Genomic DNA, 25,740 nt, shown 5'->3' with positions numbered 1-25,740 from the left:
AATATAATATATTGCAAATATGTTTAATACACATATTATATTACAATTATTGCACCTTATACACAGCATAGATGTATTTAGTTTTTAATCTATTAGTCCTAAAACTTAATATTTAAAGTTTCATAAAAGAAGTCCATGCTTTACTACTAATTCCCAACATTTTTTCAAATCAAAATTGAGGTTGAAATCCAAACCGAGCATTGAAATTCCTGTACTTTCCGAGCTTCTAAACTTTAGTCAAAATCGAAATTTGGGACCTTGAATTAAACTACCCAACAAACTCTAATTTGCTACATGATTTGTGCTAGCATCAACTAGAGTGCTTAGATGTTCACAAAATTTTCTTGAAAATTTGAGAATGGAATTGAATTAAACCAAATTTATGTTTCATTTCTTTTCTTAGTTCTTGGCCTTGGCATAAATTTCAAATTTTTTGGTTTTAGTTTGGCCATAACACAAAACAAATTGAAATAACCTAGGTGCTTTTTAGTTACTCTTTACTTGTGCTATACCCCTGTTTCCCTACCTTTTTTGCCTCACTTAGATACCCTCCCCTTGCCATGGGTGTCCTATCCACCAAAGTCTTTAACCATTATCCTTGGCCTTTTGTTGTTGTTGACTCATTCAACAGCCTATGACAGGTCTATTACATGACTTAATGTTTTTGATTAATAGCCTATTCTTTAGCCCTTGTGCTACTTATAACATAAGCCATGGAATTGGTTGAGCTCTGTACAAAACAATGGGCCGAATGATTTGAGGTTTTTTTTGGATTCATGTTTGGGTTAGAGAGTACATTTTTTGATCGAAAGAAAAATTCATTAATGAGTGAAAAAGTAAAAGCTGTGGACAGCAATACATCCTTCAAATAAAAGCTAAATGTAATTATGAAATTTACATTTATCTGATCCCTTTGGATATCAGACAAAGACCTCCCCCGAAAGGTTCCCAAAGCATGTGCCCAAAAAGAAGGGAGGAAAACAACTCTATCCCATAACAAATGGGGAGATGTTGTTTAAGCATTAAAAATCTTTTTATTTCTCCCAAGACACACTGTCCAAACAATAGTGTATGCTGTGCAATTCCCCAAAGTCTTACAAAAACCACAAAACCAACATGCAATCATTTGCATTTTGAGGTATTATCATGCTTCACTAAAAACATTGCAAAAGGTAGCCCAAAGCTTTCTAGCCACTTGACAATGTATAAAACAATGCGCATTTGTCTTATTGAACTTAAAACACGTCATCCTAACCTAGGCTGATACCCTTATACAGTCTCCTAACCATAAAATGTCATTTGCGTAAATCCCCTTAAAAGTCAAAGTCTTGTGAATTCCCTAATCTTAAAAGGAATCTTAGCCTTTCAAATAATATTGTTCAAAGGAAAAGGATGAGTGGTTGAAGGTTTAGGTTTCAGTTAATGAGGAAAGAATGGTTAATAAGAAAAAGAACCTAATTTATCCTCTATCCAAACCCTTAAATCGTACCTAACAAAAGAATCCAATACTCCCAATAAAATAGTAAGCTCATAAACCTCTCTTTCATTATGACTCCTAAAGAGTGAAACTCCCAAGAAAGGGAAGCCCTCTCCCAATAATAGAAAGATGTGATTGGAGCATTATGAATGAAAGACAATCTAAAAAGGCAATGCATGAAAACCTTCAACAAGACCTCTCCCACGCAAAAATCCTTCCAGAACTGAATCATGTTGCCACTACTAACTTTGAACCACCTAAGAGGAAAGAACAAATGAGCATCCTGTGAAATGTACTTCCATGGGCTTGTATGAGAAACATTGCCTCCACCTCTAGTACCCTACCCATCCAATGAACTCCATACTTCCTTCTTATAACCTTGTGCCTTAAGGAATTAACCTCTCAAGGAAACCTCCATTTCCTAACTAGAGAGACACAAAAATACCAAGTCTCTAACCCCCTTCGGACTAATGTCTCCTAACCACATGCCAACTAACAAGATGATCTCTCTTATTACCATGCCTACATGACCATAAAAATCTGTCATAAGCAGAACTGCAGCAACACTAACTGGAGTTCTAAAAGGGGATAAATATAGGAATATTGAAAATGAAGCACTAATGGGAGTCATAAAAATGCTCAATTAGAGATATAAGAAACTTGCATTTTGCTTAAAGCATTGGGAAGATCTAAGTCATGACACTCAGGAAGAGGTGGAATAGGTGGGGGTGGGGTCTGAGGATGGGTTGATGATTAGTTCTGTTGCAGATTTTGGGGGATACAGAGCTTCCTTGTGAATAAATCTGCCAATGTGGAAAATCAAGGATGTTCTTTTGTCTGAACAATTTTGGGACGACTCTATTAAAATTCCCATCTGTTTCTTTTTTTAAGAGCTTATTATTCACTCACATATTAGAAGTCATTTCATTATTAAAATGAAAATTTCTTTCCTAGCCCCTCCTCCCTTGCCATCTGATGCACATACACCTTGGTTTTTTCAGACTTATTGCATGTGCCAACTTTTATTTCCACATTACTTTCTCCAGATCTGTGCACCACCTCTGAGTGCAAACCATCAGACTCGATCCTCACCTTGAACTCCAGCAAACTGAAAATCCTGCCCCATCTGAGTGCTTCCACGGCTGGCAGCCTCCAAAGAAGCTCTCCAGACATGTCATCAGTAGAAGATTTATTAAACTCAGTTGACTCAATAGTCGTGTCAATTCCCTTCTGCTTATCCTCCCCCTCTGCAGCCTGAGACCCTGATTGAATTATAACTCTGTTTTTTTCCCCCTCTTTCCTGTTAATGAATCCTGTTTACAAGTTGAAGCATCGTGTGCCTGTACCTTGCACATATTCATCTGTAAGCAACATAGCTGTCTGAAATCTCTTGAGCCTCACTGCTGTTTGAACGCTACAGATATCCCTGGGCCTTGTAATCATGTGGCTAACCATAGGCCATTGCATAAGCCTCCTTGTCTCAAACAGAGTCATTTGGGTGTTGAGCCTGCTCACTATGTGGCCCATCTGGGAATTTTACGCAGCTCCTTTCCTATCCAATAGCTTGCCCAGGTCCAAAACCACTGTCAAACTCCCAGGCCCACTCTATCCCAATCTTCATCAGATTTGGAACACTAACTGAAACCCTATTTGCATCTGTTGCCTTGTAGCCCTGTATGAAACCCTAGCTGCCTCTGCCATGGGAGCTATGCTCTCCATACAAGAATGGCTGGCCATGGGCGAGGTATGTGTAAGCTTCTCTTCTTGCATCACACCATGACATTATGCACATACCTGAATCTTCTACACTGACACTACCAGGCTCCAGCTCCACGTATGATTGCCTCGTTGTATTCATTTGCCTACACCACCATTAGAAGGAAGGAAATCCCTGGATACCACACAAATTCTTTCACAACACGTCTCCAAATATTCCCTTTTGTCCCTGCAGTAACAAACATGGAGAGCCTCCTACAAAAAATTTCCCTACTTTGTTTGTCAAGTCACTGTCCTGTACCTCGCTTCCAAAATGATTGCTTTGAAACCACCTTCCTATGTTTCAAAAATCAATGACAATTAATCTGAGAACCACCTTGCTGTAACTGAAGAAAACCTCACCCGCCCATTTTGGGATGTGCTCTAGAACTAAAAGAAAAACTCCCTTACCCACTTTATTCGGTCTCAGATTGAAGGTCTTCCCTTTATCTGAAAAGAACACTTGCGATCCCCTCCTTTCATAATCTACTGCAGTGATGGGATACTGCTATGTGGGAAAAAAGAATAGAGAAGGAAGCTTCACAAGAGAGGGACATGGGAGCCAGACTGTAAGAAATCCCATTTTGTACCAATACCTCTTATTCACCTGAATCTCTTCAGTGACTACCTAATCTGTCAGTTTTCCAACCCTTGCAGCTGTTATTGCTTAATTTTCATTGATGCTTGGTGTGTCAAGCATACTTGCATTAGTCATAAATGTATTGAAAGGATTTCTAAAGTCCTCTTTGGCATTAACACTGAGAAGAATATGAACACGTGATCTAAAATTGAGTTTGAACTTTAGTGCAAGTGCATGAATGGTGGAAAACAACTCCAAATGATCTTTCATTAAATAAATTCATAGGAGCAATGGTCGAGAAATGCTGCAAAGCAACCAAATCCCATCTGACTATGGCTCCAAACACTAGAATAAATGAACATAAAAGGTTAGCTGGGGATGCAAAAGGAGGAGTGCTTTACCAAGAAAGATAAATTTCAATCAAAATCAAGCAAATGGATCCGACTGGGAGCATGTTTCTTAAAAATGTCTATGAAAGGTAGTCAAGGTGACACCATAGATGGAGGTGTGATAGGCTGCTACATGACACTTGGAACAGGATGAATGAGCATCTAAATAGTAATTACTGTTGGACCTCTGCCTCATCTTCAAACCCTGAGCAACAACAGAATTGGGTAAAACTGTAATAGAATAATTAAGATGCTTGGGCAATGTCTGCTTGAGTTAGATAAATTTTCGATGATGCCTTAGTTGCAAGTGAGGTAGTCAGGGATGCAAGGAGGAAGGGTAGGAGCACATATGGATAAGAATAAAATAGGAAGTTGGCCATTGATGTGTTCTTTTGCACTTGTTTTCTGTTTATATGTGGACTCCTGGTCCTCTTTTTTGTACATTCTTTCTGCCATTAATAAATTTTTTCTCTCTTTCCAGAAGAAGGGTTGTTCTATTATTATTATTGAATTGTCTTTGTTAAGTTTGGCTTCTGCATAACTGAAATATAAACATTATGAACTCACATAAATATTCTTGTTCATCTCTAATGTCCTTATAATAGGGCCTTTCTTGTCTAGTTTGTGATCCAGTGATGGGTGATGAAGGAAAGTTTTATGTTCCTGCAGAGCTTGTATCATTATATCGAGAAAAGGTTAGCAATCCGAATTGTTTGTTTGCACTTGTGTACTTGAGATCTATCCATTTATACTTGAATCTTAACACTATATTGATTAGGTTAGTTTTTGTTCATGGAATTTTGTGCTTTTTAGTTTTACATTGTGGACTAGAAGTTTTTGCTTTGCTGGTTGTGAAAAGAATTGCAGTTACCATTTATTGAATAAATTAAGTGAAATTATGTACACATCCGCACACAAATATTTAAAAGTGACTGAGAAGTGCTGCTTTATGTGTGTCTAATCTTTCTTGTATTGCTGGCTTTAGTTGGGGATATATCCTTCTCGTTGCTTTTCCCAGAATTTGAAAATTTTACAGCCAACAAATATTTATCCTTATGCTGTTGCTTGTTAGTTATAATTAAGTCCTAAGTTTTTATGCTGTTAAAAAATTAGGTGCTTCATCCAACCTCATTTTTGATAAAACAGTGGTTCAGCAATGAGGGCATTACTCTTAAGTCGTGACCAATAGAAGACTTTAGTTTTTTTGCATTTACAGCACACTTACAGTTTATTCTTTGAAGAAAGAGCATCAATTATGGATGGAAGCATAGTTACCTTTTTTGTTTTGTTCTGTTTTGTTTCTGTTTTTAGTTACTCTGATTGATTGTGCAACCTGTTTCAAATGACAAGAAATCTAATCCACATTTCCATTTTATTTTTTTGATAGGTATATGAGAGGGGGATAGTGAAGTTTGAACCCTGATCCATAGTTGTTACTTGTTAGAATCTTACGATTCATGATTCGATCATAGGATTCATATCAATTCCACACCAAATCAATTCGAATCTTACTAGCGAATCTAAAGATGACTGAATTATTGCCAAATCTATCGATTCACCTTGTGAATCTAATGAATCAATCTGAATCTATCAATTTACACAATTCTGGACCTATCATATCCTGACAAAACTCACTAGTTCAAAACCCTAAAAACAACATTTCTTTTTTATTGCCTTTCATTTGATTACCTTCCATTCCTTGTCTATGTTAGTTTTGTGCTAAAAAATGAAGTGGAAGTAGAACTTTAGGTCTTACAATTGCCTTCACAAAACCATTCATCACTCTTGGAGGAGTATAACGTTCTGCCATTAAGGGGCAGAACACTTGTTGGCTAAAGGTGGTACCATGTTTCGTTGTGTTGTCAAGATTCAAAAGCTGCTTTTGTTAGTAGTTTGTTCAATTATGACCATTTTTTGTGGGCTTTTTTTCCCCTTTTAATCTGAGTGAGAGTAAGCATGAAATATCATTATGTTTTATATGTTGATAAATGCTAAAAGTTTCTTGATCCTTTCCCTTAAACAGTATACAGTTCATTTTTTCCCTTACTTTTCATTTGTTTAGCGAAAGCAATGGATGAAATATGATGTTTTTATTGTCAAAACTTAAATTTATTTTACTATTTTGTTTCTTGTTTATATATCAATATATGCATGTCATTTTGAATTGATTTTGGAATTTGTATAAAAAATTCTACGATTTGATTCAATTCTCGATTTTCGATTGCCAAAATTGGAATTTTGCTACACGATTTGAATCTTGATTTGACAACAATGCCCTGATTTGTGTTTTTAAAATTTATTCTTTTGTAACTGGTGAATTTTTCTAAAAGCAAATGTATGTTGTGTGTTGATAACTGAACTGCATATGGAGGAAAAAAAGCAGAAGTCTTTTACAAACTTGTAGAAGCTAGTATAGGGGAACTTCTAGAAACCCCTAGAGTTCCCCCACAAAGTAAGGATTCAAATAAGGATGTCTTTTTCAACTTCTTTTGTCAAAGCTTTTGTATTTATTATTGTTTCAGACACATACGCTGTTGTCTGGAAAAATAGATTGTTCAGATTTGGGTTAGCGTCAATATATTGCTCCTTCATATGTTTTTGGTGTATTGACTTTGGGCTTGGATGTGTGTCATGCGGACTATCGTGTTATTGAACCATCTTTATGGCATATATTTGTTCTTTGAACATATGAGGATGAGTGTTAACAAGGAATAGACAGTACAGTAAGAACTCCATCAAAATGAATGATTTGGAGAAGGTTTAGGAGAGAGATTGAATTCTCTTCTTGCTTTCAAAACACATGCTTTTATTATAACATTTTTTCCCCTCCTTTGGATGAGGGAGAAAATTTACAATGTGAAAGGAAGAAATTTAAACAAGATTGAAAGTAGGGTATCTCTCTCTCTCTCTCTCTCTCTCTCTCTAAATGGCCCAGCCCAATTAAGGGTGTGCTTGGTATTGTTTCTGTCTTTGTTTCTATAAAATGAAGAAACAAATTATGAAAATGTGTTGGTTTATGTTAAAAAAAAAAAAGGGTTTGTTTATGTTGCTGATTTTCTATTTCTGTTGTTGATTTTTAGCTGTTTTCGAAAAATTGAAAACTAGATTTTATGGTTTTTAGTTGTTTAGGCAACCTATAGCCGAAAGTTTTAATATCTAGACTCATTTTTTTGGATAAAATCATTTAATTTATACATAATTTTTAATTAAATTAAAATAAAATGATCATATGAATTTTAGATATAATTAAAATAAAAATGTCTATAAAACTTTTTAAAAAATTTAAAACAAAATCCATTCACAAAATATTTTAACTAGTTTTCAATTGTAATGTAGAATAATTTTAACAATTTTTATTTTTATTATAGTATTTTTAGTTTGTATTATTTGCACTTTATTATTTTAATCATATTTTTAATTGCGATTTTATTCAAGGACAAAAATGAACAATTGTTTAATCAAGATTTTAATTTTTTGTCTTTTAGTTTTAGAAATATTAGCCACCTAAGTTGTTGGTTTCCAATTTTTAGTGTTTCTGGTTTTCAGTTTTTGTTTTTGGTTTTAGTTTTTATAATTTTTGACAATGATACCAAACAACCCCTAATGCTGCTACAGCTGATGACAGTGGGTCGTTAATGTCCATGGCTATGGACCACAGTAACCACATAGCAAGTTTTCTTTTCAAATGTTTAAATCACTCTTTCTCCCTTAAAGCAACCTAATTATATGTTCCATGGTCGACAGTCTTGTGTCTTTGGGTAATGTTTGGGAGCAGGATTTTCAAGGATTGGATTTGGAAGAAACTCAACAATTTTATACTACATTTTTTCTGAATCCACACAAACCTAAATGCAATATCCAAATTCCATGCTTCCAAATGTAGGGTCACTGTAAATTTTCTTACATAAAAATTTCTTTATATTAGAAAATGGCGTATGTTAGATTTAATAATTTAATTTTGAAGGGGTATTTTTAAAATAGAACTTCTTTCTCATTCTATTCCAGCAGCTATTCCACATGGATATCCAAATGTAGCAATGGCATCCTGATCTCAATCCATTCCAGTTTCGTTTACATATCTGTTTTTGACTCCATTCTGTGAACCAAATGTCGAGTTAGGGTGCTGTTGGTTTTCTATTGAGTATGCAACCAATAGAAACAGCCTGGAGAGGTCATGGATTTGTGGAGTTGAAACAGCCTCTTGCAAAAATGCAAGATAAGGCTGCGTACTATAGACCCATCGTGGTCTGCTCCTTCCCGGACCCCACATACGTGCGAGCTTTGTAAACCAGGCTGGCCCTTTTTTATGCAACCAATAAATCCAATCCTCCTTGTCAGATCTTAGAGCTGTTGTAGAATATTTACGGACCATAGTTTTGTAAACATAATTTCATACTTGGAGTTGGAGAGAGATTAAAAAATAAAAGCTTAAAGAAAACAGATACTGACAATTAGAGTCAGTGTATGATGATGCCTGAGTCAAGGTGTTGTTTATTCAGACCCTATCAGATTATTGATTAGGCTTAACCGTTAGATTGAAATTTTATGAATTAGGACTGGTTCTTAAACCTAATACTTGGGAAATTATTATTCATCACTTCTTGTAGGGTTTAGAATTTGGTCTGTCCAAAGACTTGCAGGCAAATATCTCTATGATAATTGCATAGAAAGGACACCATTTCTATCTTTCAAGTTTAGTGCATGATCTACACTGTTTGAGATATTTGAAGTAAGGTAGCGTTTGGTTAAAATCATCTTTCAACATTCCCAGCGAATGTGACTTCCATGGTATTACATTCCATGTTTGTTTTAGGGGCTGGAATCTGACATGGTGATAATCTCACATTTCTTTGGAATGAAGGATTTCCAGAAGACATGGGAATCCCTTTCCCATTCTCCACCATAGGTGTGTGTCATGGGAATCCCGTTCCCATGGGAATCTTGTGTTTAGGACCATATTGCCCTGACCATTTTGGTTGGTTGGACATTAATGCCCCCATAATATTGTACTAAGTACACAATATTGTTATATTTAACATAATAAATTACTGTTACAAAAAATACAAATTAATAAAAAAATGTTAGTGACATTTTTTTGATTGATAAACAAGAGGGAAAAAAAATTAAAAAAGAGCCTTGGATCAATGGTAAGGTTGCTTCTTTGTGAGGTCATGGGTTCAAGTCTCGGAAACAGTTTCTTTGCACAAAAGCAGGGGTAAGGCTGCATACACTGTGATGACCCCTCGCCTTACATTCACAAAGTGGGGGAGCCTTGTGACCCAGGGACACCCCCTATTGGTAAAATGGATAATTCATTAATGGGATCCAAGGGGTGCTGCCCAAGTACAGCAAGAAAACCAAAACAGGAATCAACGACAAAGTGGAATGTCCTTAAGTCTAAAACAGCAAAAGCATCAGGATCAAAACAGCCTCTAAACCAAAAAGTGAGAGTGGTGAACCATCTGTTTTCAGCATGAAAAGCAGCGTGGCTGGCCCTCTGGAGGTCCTTTTGTTTCTTTCCTTCCAGACAATCCAGAAAATGGTTATGGGAATGAGGGACAAAGCTGTTCTCTTTTCTTTGCTAGGATGAAAATCCTTTGAAGCCCAAATTTCCATCTCATCTGATTTAATTTTGGTTCAGTGCTGCACTGTCAAAGCAAGAGCAAGGTTCCAAAAGTTTCTAACCCATAGAAAATGGAGGAGGATGTGATCAACAGATTCAGCTTTGTTCTCACCCAGGTAACACCTATTTACCAAGGTGAGGCCTCATTTCTGCAGATTGTTGATAGTCTGCACTTCCCCAAGACGGCTTCCCAAAGCAGAGAAGGCAACTTTGGTGGGAGATGTAGTCTTCCATCGTCAAGTGCCTTATGGCTCTCCAATGACCATGTGAAAAGGAGGGGTTCCAAGGAGGCTGGTTTCTGTTGTTTGTGACCTGATGGGGAGAGATACCCTGTGGTGCTGCGATTGGAAGCTCCAACACAAAGAGCCAACTCCTTCACTACAAGGTGGATCTTTTTTCATCCTTTTGAGTCTAGGCCCTCAGGGAATGCAAGTTCTCACACTCCCCTTGAGTTGATTTTGGAAAAAGGAAATGAAGCTTCTGAAGGTATTTTCTTTAACTGAACCAGATGGGTTTTGTCTCCCGTTCTTGTTTTTCTGAACCATTGGATTGAGAGCTCCATAGTCCACAAATTCCTCCAAGTCAATTGTTCTTTAACTGAAACAGAAGGGTTTTTGTCTCCCTTCTTCTCTTTCGGAATCATTCAATTGAGAGCTTCATGGTCCAGAAATTCCTCCGCACTTGGAAAAGCCAGTTGAACTCCTCAACTTCCATGAAAATGGCGATCCTTTGACTCTTCCCTAATGAGGTCCACTTCTTCCTCAATTGAGCACCAGGTTGAAAGATTTGCACGCACAGACACACTGACATAGAGACAGACACAGGTGCAGAGAGAGAGAGACACGCCCGCGCACAGAGAAGAGAGAGAGAAATGAAATTTTTAGACCATATTGCCCCCAACTATTTTTTTTAATTAAAATTTGATGGTTGAAAATTTTAGGGCATGGATTTAGTTGGATACAGGGTTTGTTCTGAAAATATAATTGTTCTTCGTTTATTGTTTATGCACAAGTCAAGGGTATAATGGTCATCATGAAATACTTGGAAAGATTCCCCTGTTGAACCAAAACCTTGACATGGGCATTTTGTACATTTCTGGGAAGCTTACAATCTGAACCGAACAAAAATATTGCCATGAGGCAGGCATCCCATTTCCAGGAATGAGACTTCTTGGAATGTCATTCTGTGGGAATATTTTTATTTGTATGAACCAACCACCCCATAAGAAACATGATATGTTAAATTTGATCAGGTTTAGTTGTCATCCATACAGTTTTTCTTCTTTTAACACTCCTCATGTTTAGGTTGTTCCTGTGGCTTCAATGCTGACTCCTAATCAATTCGAAGCTGAGCAATTGACTAATTTGAGGTATTCTCTCATATGAAATATAATGACTGACAAAGCTTTCCTCATTCTTTTTTATTATTTTTTCTGTCATTTATTTGTGCTATATAACTAGTTCAGTGACATTTTACTGAGTTCTTTAAATTTTATGCTGGCTACTAAGATTAGTAGTAACTCAGAGGCTTATGGCTGAAAATTGATGAATGGGTTCAAAATTTATTGTAGTGTTAAAATGAGAAAAGAGAATAGATGAGTTTGTTGTAACATGAGAACCTACACAGCAGTAGGTGTGTAATCAAAATAGCCATCATGTACTTACTCATGCTCACTAACATACAGTAATAACACTAAGAAACTTTGAGAAATAGAACCATATGATCTGATTTGTTCTCAATAGATAGACTAAAAAAATCCGACCTGTATCACTTAACCCCTTTGTTCTTCGTTTTATGTTCTTTGACTGGTAGCAATCCCCCTCAAGCTGGAGCATGGAGCATAGATCTCATATGCTCCTAGCTTGTTACAAATGAATTTAACTTGGACATCCCCCAAAGGTTTAGTGAACAAGTCAGATACAATTAGATTTTGCAGAAGTTTCTCCTGAACAAAATTGCAATCAAACATAATGTGTTTTATCCTCTTGAAAAATCAGGTTGAATGCAATATGAATAGCAGCTTGATTGCCACACTTCAGCTCCATAGGTTGGGAATATTTCTTTTGATAACAAAAGAAGAGATTTCATTGATAGGGAGAAGAATTTACAAAAAGGAGAAAAAGACTTCTCCCATCAAAACTCTGGAATAATCCAGAAGAAATAAACTAATAATAAAAAAAGAACTGGAAAAAAATAATTATCAGAGCATATGATTCCTCCATTTTCACTGAACCTCCAAAAATCTAACTCCCTTACAGCAGCCAAAGCCAACACACCATAAAGAGGTCAGGTAATGAACCTTCTCCCACACCTGCTGCTAATTCAATTTTCACCTTTAAAAAACCCATGCATTATACTCGAACCATAATCCCCACAACACTGCAAAAAAAAAAAAAAAAAATTGCATTTCGAAAGTGCAAGCCTTTCCTTCCTTTTACCAAACCCCTCGTAAGAAGTGGACAACAATTCCTCCACTGACACTGGGCAGACCCAAGATTCTCCCATCATGCCAAATACTTTTCTGCAGATTCTCCAAGCATAATTACAGTGTAAAAATAAATGAGGTACCATTTCAGAATTCAAATGGAGATAAGGCCTTCCAAGGTAGAATCAGCCAAATGAAAGCCTTAATTTTTAGGGGAGCTTTGTCCTTCCTAAATTGATATAGTGGAAAACAGGAATTGGAAGAAGTCAAAAACTCAAAAAAAGATTTACAAGAATGCACTGAGGAATGATCCAAAACCCAAGACTAAGTATCCCTAGCTGAAGAAAGATGACAATTGTTTAATAACGAAACAAGGATGAAAGTTCCAACAGCTCTCTATCTTTAAGAGGTCTTCTAAAAATAAAGTTCCAAGAAACTAGAGGGCTACCCAAGTCAATCATAAAGAAGGAAATCTTACTATCTTACCCTGAGTTCAAACAAAAGAGACGAGGAAAAGATGTGGCTTGAACATCATTCCCCTACCATGGATCTTTCCAAAATCGAATCCAAGAAGCCCTCCCCACCACAAATTTAATGTGAGGAGTCAACAAGAGATAAATTTGAGAAATAGATCTCCATGGGCTCTCAGATGAACATCGCTAACTAACATTGGTAACCCACCCAATCTCACCCTAACCATACTTTTAATCACACTATGCCAAAAGGAGTGATCTTCTAGGGGAAAATGCCATAATCACTTAGCTAAAACAGCGATGTTTTTAGATACCAAATTTCCAAGACGCAGCCTTCCCTCCAATTTAGACATACAAACCTCTTCCCACCTTACTAAATGATCCCTAAAACCCCTTACTCTAGACCACAAGTAATCCCTTATGATTTTCCCAACCTTCTTAGCAATTCCTATTGGAATCCTAAAACAAACAAGCAATATAGTGGAATACTAGATAAATAGGTTTGGATATAGGTTATTCTATCCCCAAAGGAAAAATTTTTCTTACCATCAAGCTTGTTAGACACGCTTTCCATTATTGGATTCCAAAACTCCTCACCTCTAGGATTGACTCTTTGAAGGGAAAACCCTAAATAAGTCAAAGGACACTCCAAAAGATCACACCCCACAACAGAAGACCACTCCCTAACTTGTTCAACAGATACATCAATATTTTCTAACCCACTCCTCCAATATTTATTTTAAGCCCTGGTGTATTAGTCAAGTGTCCAAAGGGCCTCGGACACCATCTTTACAAAAAAAAAGAACTAAATAAATATTTTAAGCCCTAATATTCTCTCAAATACTTTTAAGGATACCCAAAACACAGCTGAAAGAAGGGCTATGATCCTCTAAAAAGGAAATAGTATCATCTGCAAACTAAAGATGAGAGACCACCACTCCTCTCTCCCCACTTCCAAACCTTTCACTATCCCCCTACCTGCAGCCCTATCCACCATTCTACTCAACACATCGGCTACTAAATTGAATAGAAAAGGGGAAAGTGGATCACCTTGTTTAATACATCTTGAAGCTCTAAGCAAGGACCTAGGTTCCTCATTCACTATTGAGAACCACACAATAGATAAACCCTCTTAACCACTTGCCCCAACGCTCACCAAAACCCTTTCTCACAACAATTTTATCCAAAACTCCAACTAACTATATCATAGGCCTTCTCAAAATCCAATTTAAAGATGAAAACCCTTTTTCTTCGTCCTACAAGTATCCTCCACCACTTTGGCAGCCACCAAAATAGCATCCACTTTTTGTCTTTCCCCCACAAAGGCAATCTGAGCTGTAGAAATTGACTTATCCAGCACCATGCAGCCTATTAGCTAGAACATTGGTGATGATCTTTTAAATACTAGAGACTAGACTAATAAGTCTGAAATCCTTTGCTTTAATGGATCTAGATTTCTTAGGCACAAGGGTAATAAAAGTGGAATTAATGCTCTTGCTCAGCCTCTCATTCCTTTAAAATTCAGCAAAAAATTTAAGCAAGTCATCCTTAATAATATCCTAGGAGTCTTGAAAGAAAGCCAAATTAAAGCCATCCGGATTCGGAGCCGTATCCCTGTCCATCCCGAAAACGACCCCTCTCACCTCCTCCTCATCAAAAGATCTCTTTAACCAAAGCATCTAATCTCTAGAAATGGGATTCCACTCTAACTCCTCAACAATCAATCTCCAAGGCTTTTCCTCAGGATAGAGGTTTTCAAAGAAATCAAAGAGCTTGGAAGCAATCTTATTAGAATCGTTAATAATTCTCCCTCACCCCACCTCCAGCTCCCTGATCAAAATTTTCCTCATTTTTCATTAGCAAGCCCATGGAAGAAGCTAGTATCACAATAACCTTCTCTGACCCACTTGACATTAGTTTTTTGCCTCTAGCTTCTCATTTCTTTAAAAATCACCTCTTTCAGCTAATTATTTAAAGAGATCCTTCTAGCCTCCTCACCCTCCGGGAGGTTAGTCTCCTCTTCCTATTTATCCAAAGATTCCAGCTCCCTAGGATTTTGGATTTTCTAACTCTAACATCACCAAACACCTCCTTATTCCAAGGTTTCAGCTTCTCCTTTAGATGTTTCAACTTCCTCATAAACCTAAAACCTTCCCAACCCCTCCCTATGTCCCAAAAGCTTCTCATTAATGGCTTAAAACAAGCACGGTCCAACCACACATTCTCAAACCTAATAGGAGTGGGACCCCAAGATACCCTACTAAATTCCAGCATAATGAGAAAATGGTTAGAAGTAGGTCTTGGAACAATAGTTTGAGAGAGGTTAGAGAATCCATTCTTCCAATCACTACAAAACAAGAACCTATTCAATAGCTAGCCACTGCCCTAGCCCTCCCTCTCAATCCCCACTGCTCGACCAGGCCCACTACCCATAGGGGAACAAAACCCAAAAACGTATGCACTCCTAAGAGTAGTCCTAGGTGGGCCATACAATGAGGAAACCCACCATTGACCCCTCCCTTTCACTTTGACGAGAATAGAGAGTGAAGAGAAGCCCACTAAATTATCCACTTTAGATATAGACTTAAGAGTTCCACATGACAAGAACACCACCTGAAGCACCTCAAAGATGGTAAGAAGTCCCATTTTCTACACCGACCACCCCAAATACTCCTAATGATCTCCCGATCAATCATACCCAATATAGTTTCCTGAAGCATGATAATGTCAAGGGAGTACATATACAAAACTTCTTTGATTAGGCTCCTCTTCCTAATCCCCCCTAAACCTCCCACATTCCAGCTGATAATCTTCATAACTTAACATGCTTACCATCCTTCCCAAGCCCCTTACCACCCTCATAATTAGTAGAAGAGACTATTTTTTTTTGTTTTCATTTTGTTCGTGACTAGCAAAAATACGCTGCAGATAGCAGAGAATCAAATCTATCATGACAAAAATTTACCATGAAAAATTGGCGAGAGAATGGCTTCAACAATGAGATTTTGACTGCATCACACTGAAAACTGTAATCTTCTGGATGATTTTTGAAGAATACTGCTGAGAAATTGAATCTGTCCATAAAAAATTGAGGATTTTCTGTGAGATTTTCAGACTCTAGAGAGAAATTGATTCTGTTAGCATAGAAACGAGTCAAACTTTCAGCTGTGATATTTTGAGAATTTCCTGCAAGAAAGTGAAGTAATTTTGAGAGTAATTAGCTGTCTGTGTGAGAAATTGAAACTCTTGCATGAGAAATTTTGTAAACTTTTAAGAAATTATAGAAAAGAAAGCTAGTAAACTTTTGTCAATCTATTATTGTCCTTTATTTTTTCTTTCTTTTTATGAGAATAAGTTTCTCCCTTTTTCCAAGGCTTGGTTTATCTACTTTGTAGCTACCATATTTGTTTGAAGCTCCGTGATCTTAAAGCTGTTCGAACTCAAAACTTAGTTGTTTTTATAATGCATTGTAAGGAATAATTTGTATTGCATCTGATGCCTTTTCATTGCCCGTCACTTATTTGTCACAGAATTTTATCTGAACAAGATGGATGGGAAGCTTGTAACATTCTGCATGCTGCTGGACCTTCAAAGGTGTTGTTATATCTTGACTGCTAACTGTTCGGAGTGAAACTTACATCTTAAAATGATTTCACTTCCTTTTGTATGCCATCTTTCTTGTTTAGTTCTTGATGTTTCTGTTATTTAGCTATTCTATTTAATTAATCTGTCTGAGTGGAGTATCCTGTGATGGCTGCTATACATGAAAAGATTCATGGTTAGAGTATCTTCTTACATACTGGGGTTTGCCATTTGTTTTCCTTGTGATAATTGGACTTCTGTTAGCATCACCAATCCACCATTTCATGAGTGGATCTAGCATATGTAATTGGGTTTTTATTTTGCCTGCCATAATGATCTTTTTGGAAAATTCTGACTGCTTCATCCCATCAGCAGTTTGTACCTCAACTCACTTGTGAAATTTCAAACACCTGAGATTTTATTACCTACTTCAACAAAATTTTAAGTTTATTTCCAAAGGGATGGTTTTACTGTCGCTTATAGAAAAAACCGTAATGACTGTGTTTAATGTACTAGGTGTATGTCATAGAGCATCATTTTTAGGTCGCTGAGAGAGAACACAAGCTAAAAGAGGACAAGATGTTTTTTAGTCTAAGGACGGACAAAATGAAAAATAATAATAATAATAATAATGAACAGCATCTTTAGGAACCATTCTTCAACTCCTGTTCATAATTAGTGGTCTGTCTCTCTTTCCCCATTTTTCTTATATCTGCCATAATCCGAAGTCATCTAGGAGAGCTTGAACTTCATTTTTTTTTTCCTCGGTAACTTTCTTTTGAATGCTATCATCTTTGAGACACTCTTCTGATTCTGATCCCTCTTTGCCTGATCAGTATTTGTATTTAATTATTCCCTTCATCCTTAAAAGGTGGCATGCTTTCCTAATCTAGGAGTCAGAGGCTCCTTCCAAAGAATAAGAGTCCAATTAATCATCAAATTCGTTGTCCCATACATCCTTAAGCCTTTATTTTTAGGCCAATAAGAAACTTAAAATTAAGTAACCAAAAATTGCAAAATAACTTTAAATTAACTAAAAATATCCAAAATAAGGCCTAAATTAAATTCTTAAATTGAAGCAAAAGGCCTAATTCGATATCAAGTATAATATGATCTCCTAAATTTAAGTAAAATACGATCCCTTGGTTAACTCAAACTTGATAGTTTGGAACAATTTCTACCAAGAGACAAGTGAAGACCTAGCATGAATTACACATCCTTAATAACCATGAGTAGGGAAAAAATAGATCCTTCTAAAGACACTTCACTCAAAAGTTCCAAATCATCCATACGATGGTTCACATGTGACAATGCCAATGGTGATAACATAAATAAGAGCTTGAACTTGAGAAGCAGTAGGTGATCTCATGAAGTCACATTTAAGCATAGAAAGCTGTTAGACCCTTTGATAAAGTAGCAAGAACTCCAAACGAGATATTAATTTAATACTCAAGTCTATGGCACATTTCAATTAAATATGTATTCAGCTCATATTCTAGAATTTCAGGAAATGTTTCATTAGATTTGGCAAAGAAACACACGGAGGGGAAGAAACTAGTGCGTTCACTGGATGGAGGAGAAGTCATCTCAAAGATATTGTTAATGAAAGCTTAATAATAAGGAATATTGAAGTAAATATACAGAATACATCATTATCCTTCCTTATGTTGGACTTCGTCCACATCAACCTAAACCTCAAGAAGTCCCAATGCTTACCATTTTAACATCAAAGGAAGCTGGTATTTAAGTAAATATATAGCAGACAATTATAATTTATTTTGTGGGTGAAAAGTGATGTTCTAGTTAGAAATTGAGTTATTAACTAGCATTTCAGTCCCTATAGTTGGCAACTTATCTTGAATTTCGTTGCAAGTGTTATTGACCAGGCCTAGTTAGAAGCCAAGGTCTGTGTCTAGTCTGGAAGAAGCATCGTGTATAGGCTTGCTTAAGACTAGTCTAGTGTCTTGTGATGATTTGAGAACTTATGACTCATATCCAACTTTAGAAAATTGTGCGCTAGTAATATGCAAATTATTAACATAATCTTATAAATATTAGAAGAAAGTGATGTAAAACGGTAAAGAGAGGGAATCCTTGTACAAAAAGGAGCACATCTAAAAGTAGAATTTCTAACTTCAACAATTTGAGTGGCCTCTTAAACACTTTGGATCTAGGAAGCACCAATACCAATACCGGATACGGATGCGATATGATATGGATATGTCGATATGACAATTTGGTAAAAGCAAGGATATAATGTGTCCAGGATACATTAGTTAATTAATATATATGTGTATTTAGGCATGATTTTCGTTAAGTAATAGGCATCATTCATGCTCAATTATGAATTGCATAATCGTTAAAGAACTCAAATAAACATTCATCAACAGTCAAAAAGTGGTCCAAGCCTCCAAGGCTTCCAAGCAAAATACTGAAAAAGTCATAATACATCCATCAACTATGACAAATCTAATTAATAAGTCATAAGACATCCATCAACTATGCATCATCATTTTCTCCACCATCTCTGAAAAGCGTTGCTTCCATATCTAGTTCATCAAGGGAAAGACTCGCAATCTCAAGCACTTCAGCACCTCCAAATGGCTCATTCCAAGCATCTCCTCCAATATCCCATAACTTGTTTGGTTCTTTCTTGTATTCTTTAGTTTATTGTGATAAAAGATGAAAATTTGTATGCATGTTTACCAAATCTTCAGCATGTTTTGCCACCATTTTGTTCCTATTCAATGAGTAGATAAATGAATAGGCACTCCAATTCCTCTCACAGCGAGAGGATGAGCAAGGTTGTCCTAGAATTTTCTGGGCGACACTGCCAGTTCGAGAACATCAAATCCACTATAGATTTGTCAAAACCAACACCATAGTCATCTACAAACGCTGCCGATCTGCCCCCCACTGAAATCCCATCTCCTAGCAGTGTCCCACACGCCCTCATGCACTGGACAAAGGCTGCCAGAGCTAACCCCACGCGCCAGCGCGTGAAGCCACTTTCAGGCATGTTTTGACCTAAAATGATCCAATATCTCTAGTAACATGTTTTTGGAGTTTTTTGTGATATTTTTTGCCCAAAGATTTCACCTTTTTTAATGCTCAAGTGTGGAACCCAAGGAATGGTTGTTTGATGCTTCGTGAAGCAATTTATTAATGGTTATTGAGTTTACTGCATCTAAAACAATGGGATTTGCTGTGTTTTTTGATTCAATGATCTAATTCCTTCCATATATCAAAATATCAAGCGGTTGGACATGTGTTTTGCTCAAAGATCCAATCTTTGTTTAACCACGCACTCGTGGTAATTCATCAGTTGTTGTTCGGTGTTAATAACAGTCATTGGTGACTTTCTTGGAGCAGTGACAGTGCTCATAAGCTGTTTTTTGTGAGGCTATGGCAGTGTTATATAAGTTGGTGATTTTTCCATGGTAGTTTCAGTGGTTCACTTCTCCAATTGTTTCAATGTTGTGAGTTGCTTTCTTGGGGCTGTGTTTGAGTTTCTCGGTGCCGCGGCAGTCTTGTACTGATTTATTTGTGACTTGTTCTGGTTGGTCACCTTGTTCGTGGTTGTTCTGATTGTTCCAACAATTAATCTCATGGTCATTGGTCTGAGTTTGTGAATGTTGGGATGGAGTTTGCAAAACCCAAAAGTATGGTTTCTTTTTTAATCACTTGTTTGAGTGAACCGTGTATTGTGGCTTTATCAGAGGAGTAGTATTCAAGGTTTCTACAGTATCAGTCATCTCAACGAGCATCTTCTCACATTGCATCTTTTGCCTAGAAAGGTAATCCTACAGTCTATATGTCGTTTGGTATCCTTCCTAAGAGTCCTTGGGTTATCGATTCTGCTGCCACTGACCATATAACAGGTGCAACCAACTTCTTTTATGATCTCTTGTATCCTAAAAATCTACCTCAAATTAGCCTTGCTGATGGGTCAACTATTGCTGTTAAGGGGATAGGAGCAGTAAATCCTACTTTTTCCATCACTCTTTCTTCTGCTTTATACATTCCTAAATCTTCTTTCAATTTCATGTTAGTTAGTAAGCTTACAAAGTCACTAAATTGTTCTGTCACATTCTTTCCTGATTCTGTGGTGATTAGGGATCTGAAGACACGAGAGACAATTGGCACAGGATGTGAGGCTTGTGAACTTTACTACTTTGAGTCGCTTTCTCCACCCATTGATCGCATAGTCGCAGCTACACGGACAAGTTGAAACATATGGTTCCTACATTAAGTTATGTGTCTAATCTTGAGTGCGAGTCTTGTCAATGGGCAAGCATCATTGTGTTCCCTTTGCTTCCCGAATCAACAAACGAGTGATTAGTCGTTTCATGGTAATCCATTCCGATATTTGGGGTCCCAGTCGTGTCACATCAAAGTTTGGGTTTCGTACTTTGTTACTTTTGTTGATGACTACTCTAGGATGACATGGTTATACTTAATGAAAGATCGTTCTGAGTTGTTTGATATCTTTTGTGCCTTCTGTTCCCAAATAAGGACTCAATTTTATGTCCTAATCAGGATACCTCATAGTGATAATGCTAAGGAGTACTTCAGTACCCAATTAAGTACTTATATGACTAGCTCTAGTATGATCCATTAGTCCTTCTATGCCCACACTCCGCAACAAAATGGGCTTGCAGAGTAGAAAAAAAGACATATTCTTGAACTCACTCGTACCCTATTGTATCAAATGAATGTTCCAAAAGTTTTTTGGAGTGCTGTTGTGCTTACAGTTTGCTCCCTCATCAATAAAATGTCATCCTCTATCCTTGGGGGCAAAATCCTATATTCGGTTATCTTCATGAAGGCTCCTTTGTTCTCCCTTCCTCCTCGTATATTCAGTTGTGTGTCCTTTGTCCATCAGTTAACTCTAGGAATAGATAAGTTGGGTCCTCGTGCTATCAAATGTATCTTTTTGGGCTAATCCTATACTCCAAAATGATATTGATGTTTTAGTCCTACTTTACATCGATTTTTTTGTCTCTGTTGTGTTGGGAATAAAGAACAAATTCCCGAAACCTGTGAGAAACAAAATAGAGGAAAAATAACGCCAAAGAAAAATCAATCACACGCACAAGACAATATTTACGTGGTTCGGCAATTTTGCCTACATCCACGGAGTTGCAGGGATTTCAATATTATCAGGAAGAAAACACAGAGAGTGCGGCGATACAATGCTCTCCCTCTCGCTCTCTCGCAGGTACAACCACACCAACACTAATCACCCAAAAAGCAATCCTTTTTATATGTTGCGCCTGGGGTTCCGTTCCGAGTGGGCTCCAAAATTTTCCCGGGGGGGTTGCTCCCGGACCCGCCCAAGCTTTCGCTCCATGGACTAAGTCTTAGGATAGAAATCTCTAATTAAATAGAGGTCGGGTCGTCATCCAAATTAAAACACAACTAGGCTCTACAAAAAGCCCAACATGCTGATGTCACCTTCTTTGAGTCTATGACTCTACACCATACTACTCCTATTCCTTGAGTGTTGTTGACCTCAATGAGTCTCTTTCTATGCACCGCCTTCCAGATCCAAACCTAGTATCTATGCCCAATCCTCGTTGCGAATCATCCCAATTTGCAGGTATACACACGGTGACTCAAGGGGGAAGTGCCTCCTTCAGCTTCTACTACTGTGCCTCTAGTTACCTTGTCAGATTCTCTTATTTCCCATGATGTTGATCCTCCTATAGTTGTTCGAAAAGGTAAACACACTTACCCAACATCCGATCTCTATTTTTGTTTGTCATGATTTCTTGTTACCCTCTTATTACTGTTTTGTTAATACTTTGTCTTCCATTGCTTTTCCAAAATCTATTTCTTATGCCCTATCCCGTTTTGGGTGGAGGACAGCAATGGTTGAAAAGATGCATGCACTACATGATAATGAAACTTGTGATTTGGTACCTCTTCCTCCTAATAAGTTTGTGGTTGGTTGTTGCTGGGTGTACACTATGAAAGTCAATCCTGATGGTTTTGTGGCTCATTTGAAGGCCCACCTTGTTGCTAAGGGGTATACTTAGGTGTATGGTTTGTATTATTAGACACATTCTCCCGATCACCAAACTTGCCTTAGTACATTTGTTCATTTCTTTGGCCACCACTTGTCATTGGCCTCTACATTAGTTAGATGTAAAGAATGCTTTCCTACATGGTGATCTTCATGAGGAGGTATATATGGAGCAACCACTTGGTTTGTTGCTCAGGGGGAGTCAGGCTCAGTATGTCAAATTAAGAAATCATTGTATGGATTAAAACAATCTCCAAGTGGTATGGTTTGGCCATTTTAGTGTTGTAGTACTTGAGTTTGACCTTCATCGGTGTGCAGTAGATCATTTTGTTTTTTATCGTCATACTCCATCTGGTAAGATTTTGCTTGTTGTGTATGTGGATGACATTGTGCTCACTAGTGATGATGATCGAGGCATCCAAGACCTAAAGCTTTTCCTATAGAGCAAGTTTCAGACCAAGGACTTGGGTCCATTGAAGTACTTCTTGGGTATAGAAGTATAGAGATCTCGTTTTGGAACTGTATTGTCACAGACAAAGTATGTTCTTGATCTTTTATATTAGATGGGGCTATTGGGATCCAAACCTGTTGATACACCCATGGATCCCAACAGCAAGTTAGTGCCAGATATGGATGATTTGTTGCCTAACCCAAGTCGGTATAGGAGACTTGTTGGAAAATTGAATTATCTCATAGTCACCCAACTAGATATATCCTTTGCAACAAGTGTTGCAAGCCTGTTTCTCGATTTCTTGAGAACAAGTCATTGGGATGCAGTAATTCAAATTTTGAGATATCTCAAAGGTGCACCAGGGAGAGGTCTTTTATATCAAGATCATGGTCACACTCGTATCCATGGATATATAGATGCAGATTGGGTTGGGTCACCTTCCGACCAAAGATCCACAACCTGGTATTGTATCTTTGTCAGTGGTAATTTGGCGTCTTGGAAAAGTAAGAAACAAACTGTGATGGCCAAGTCAAGTGTTGAGTCAAAATACAGGGCTATGGCGCACACTACATGTGAACTTGTTTGGCTAAAGAACATGTTGAAAGAACTAGGTTTTCCCCATTCTTAGGCTATGGAGTTGATGTCTGATATCTGAGCTACTACTCATATTGCCTCCAACCTTATCTTCTATAAGCGGAAAAAACACATTGAAGTTGATTGCCATTTTATTCGAGAGAAACTTGTACAGAAGCTCATTACAACCACTCATGTGAAGTCCGAGTTTTAGTAGCTTGATTTTTTCACTAAAACCTTGGAAGGTGATCGTGTGAAATTCATTTGTAACAAGCTAGGAGCATATATATCAACTTGAGGGGGACTGTTAATGTTATGTAGTCATTTAGCATTATTATTAATTGTTAGAGTTTGGTTTTTAATAAGTGTAAGTTAGTAAGGGTATTATGGTCATTCCTATTGTACTTGACATATATTATAAATAGAGGGAGAGACCTATCATTGAGTTTAGGTCTTCCATTTTACTTAATTATTCAACAAGCACATTGTCCTTGGTCAACAAACTTACATGGTCCAGCTTTTTATCTTCTTAGCCACCACTTGCCATTGAGCCTTCTCATGAGTTAGATGCGAAGAATATCTTTCTACATGGTGATCTTTAGAAGGAGGTCGATATGGAGTAACAACTTGGGTTTGTTGCTAAAGGGAACTTAGTATTGTGTTGTCTTAAGCAATATGGTTTGAAGCAATCTCCCTGGGCATGGTTATGCTTTGTGGATTCAGTGTTGTGTATGTGGATTATATTATGATTAGCAATGATCGAGGTATACAGAGCTTGTGGCTCTTGTAGAGGGACTATTCCTCTTACATGCATGGATTTTGACATTAAATTACCGCAAGATGTGGGTGATTTGTTGACTGACCTGGACCGATGACTTGTTGGAAAGTTCAACTATCTCACAAGCATTTGACCACATATATCTTTTGCAACTAGTATAGTGAGTCTAGATCAAGGTCACACTCATTCAGGGATATAGAAATGTAAATTTGCTCATTCATCCTCTAATAGAAGGTACACAATTATGTGTTTCTTGGTCTAGTAACCCGATATCATGGGAGATTAAGGAACGAATTGTGGGTGTTCGGTCAAGACTTGAGTCAGAGTATAGGACATGCCCCACACTACATGTGAATTAGCTTAGCTAAAGAACATGTTGATGAACTTGGTTTTCCAAAGTTTCAGCCTTTGGAGTTGATATGTGATAATCAAACTTCTGCTTTCATGCCTCCAATCAAGTCCTCCATGAGAGAATGAAACGTATTGAGGTCGACTGTCATTTTGTTACAAAAGAAACTTGTGCAGAACCTCATTGCAACCGCGAAGGCTTTAGGGGGTGCTCAATTAAACTAATTCGTGACAAGCTTGGAGCATATGATATCTATGATCCAACTTGAGGGGGACTATTATTCATTACTTAGTATTATTACCTATGTTAGTAATTGTGGATTGGTACAGGTATTAGTATTATTGTCATTAATATTATTTCCTTTGTTTGTAACCGTGGGTAAGGGTATTAGTATTATGATCATTCTGGTGTACTTGATATATATTATAAATTGAGAGGAAATATATTATAAATAGAGAGGAAGACTTGTCAGGTTTTCCTATTTACACAACATTATGTACCCCTTCAACTTTTCATGAATTTTACATTCTGGTGTTCAGATATCGACTTCCATTCGAAATGGATCTCCAAACTAGGTTCCCAATCAAGGTAGTCATGAGCATGCATCTTTTTCTATGTTAAGACCAATTACTTTTGCTAATCATTCTTCTAATCCACTTTGACAAGGATAACAATTTGCAAGATTATAGAATAGATTAACTTGATCATCATTGTAATCCAAATGCAGGGAAAATTTATTATTATTTTTGTTGCAATTTCTAGAAAACTGCGCACTTGATTACATAGCTAATCTTCAGGCATTCAATTATTAACCATTCTATGTAAATATTTTTATAAATTCAAGAAACTGTATAATCCCTTTAATGTTAATATATATATATATATATATATATATATATGCTTTGACACATTAATTTTAATCATATTTCAGGTTGTGATAACTAGCATAAATATAGAAGGAAATCTTCTCCTCATAGGCAGTCATCAAAAAGAAAAGGTGAGATCTTGTAATATGCAGAGAGACCCAAAAAATCTATCACATGCAAGCACACACGTACATGAAATAGACTTCTATTTTTAGATTGCATGTTTGGCTTTATATTTGGTCACTTAAAAAATTATGGTGCTTCTATGTTTTACATGATCATATAATGTTATATGACATCCATAATTCCCAATTATATCTCAAGTAATTTTGTATATAAATTGGTAAAGTTATGTTTGCTTTGCTTCGTTGAATATTTTCCTTCTCTTGCT

The 25,740-nt window shown here is 37.0% G+C and overlaps 1 protein-coding gene across 3 annotated transcripts in view; it reads left to right on the top strand.

Moving 5' to 3' along the window:
* Positions 1–25,740, top strand: part of LOC131159452 (pyridoxal kinase) — a 100,960-nt gene that overhangs the window by 27,047 nt on the left and 48,173 nt on the right. For all 3 annotated transcript variants that reach the window (XM_058114378.1, XM_058114376.1, XM_058114375.1), the window contains exons 6-9: positions 4,823–4,896; positions 11,129–11,193; positions 16,253–16,316; positions 25,415–25,480. In XM_058114378.1, coding sequence (XP_057970361.1) covers positions 4,823–4,896; positions 11,129–11,193; positions 16,253–16,316; positions 25,415–25,480 — 269 coding nt within the window. The remainder of the gene's footprint in view (positions 1–4,822; positions 4,897–11,128; positions 11,194–16,252; positions 16,317–25,414; positions 25,481–25,740) is intronic.

Source organism: Malania oleifera, chromosome 7 (genome assembly GCF_029873635.1).
Source record: "Malania oleifera isolate guangnan ecotype guangnan chromosome 7, ASM2987363v1, whole genome shotgun sequence".
NCBI classification, from domain to species: domain Eukaryota; kingdom Viridiplantae; phylum Streptophyta; class Magnoliopsida; order Santalales; family Ximeniaceae; genus Malania; species Malania oleifera.
The sequence above is the reverse complement of the archived record's forward strand: the minus strand, read 5'-3'. Positions and strand labels throughout refer to the sequence as shown.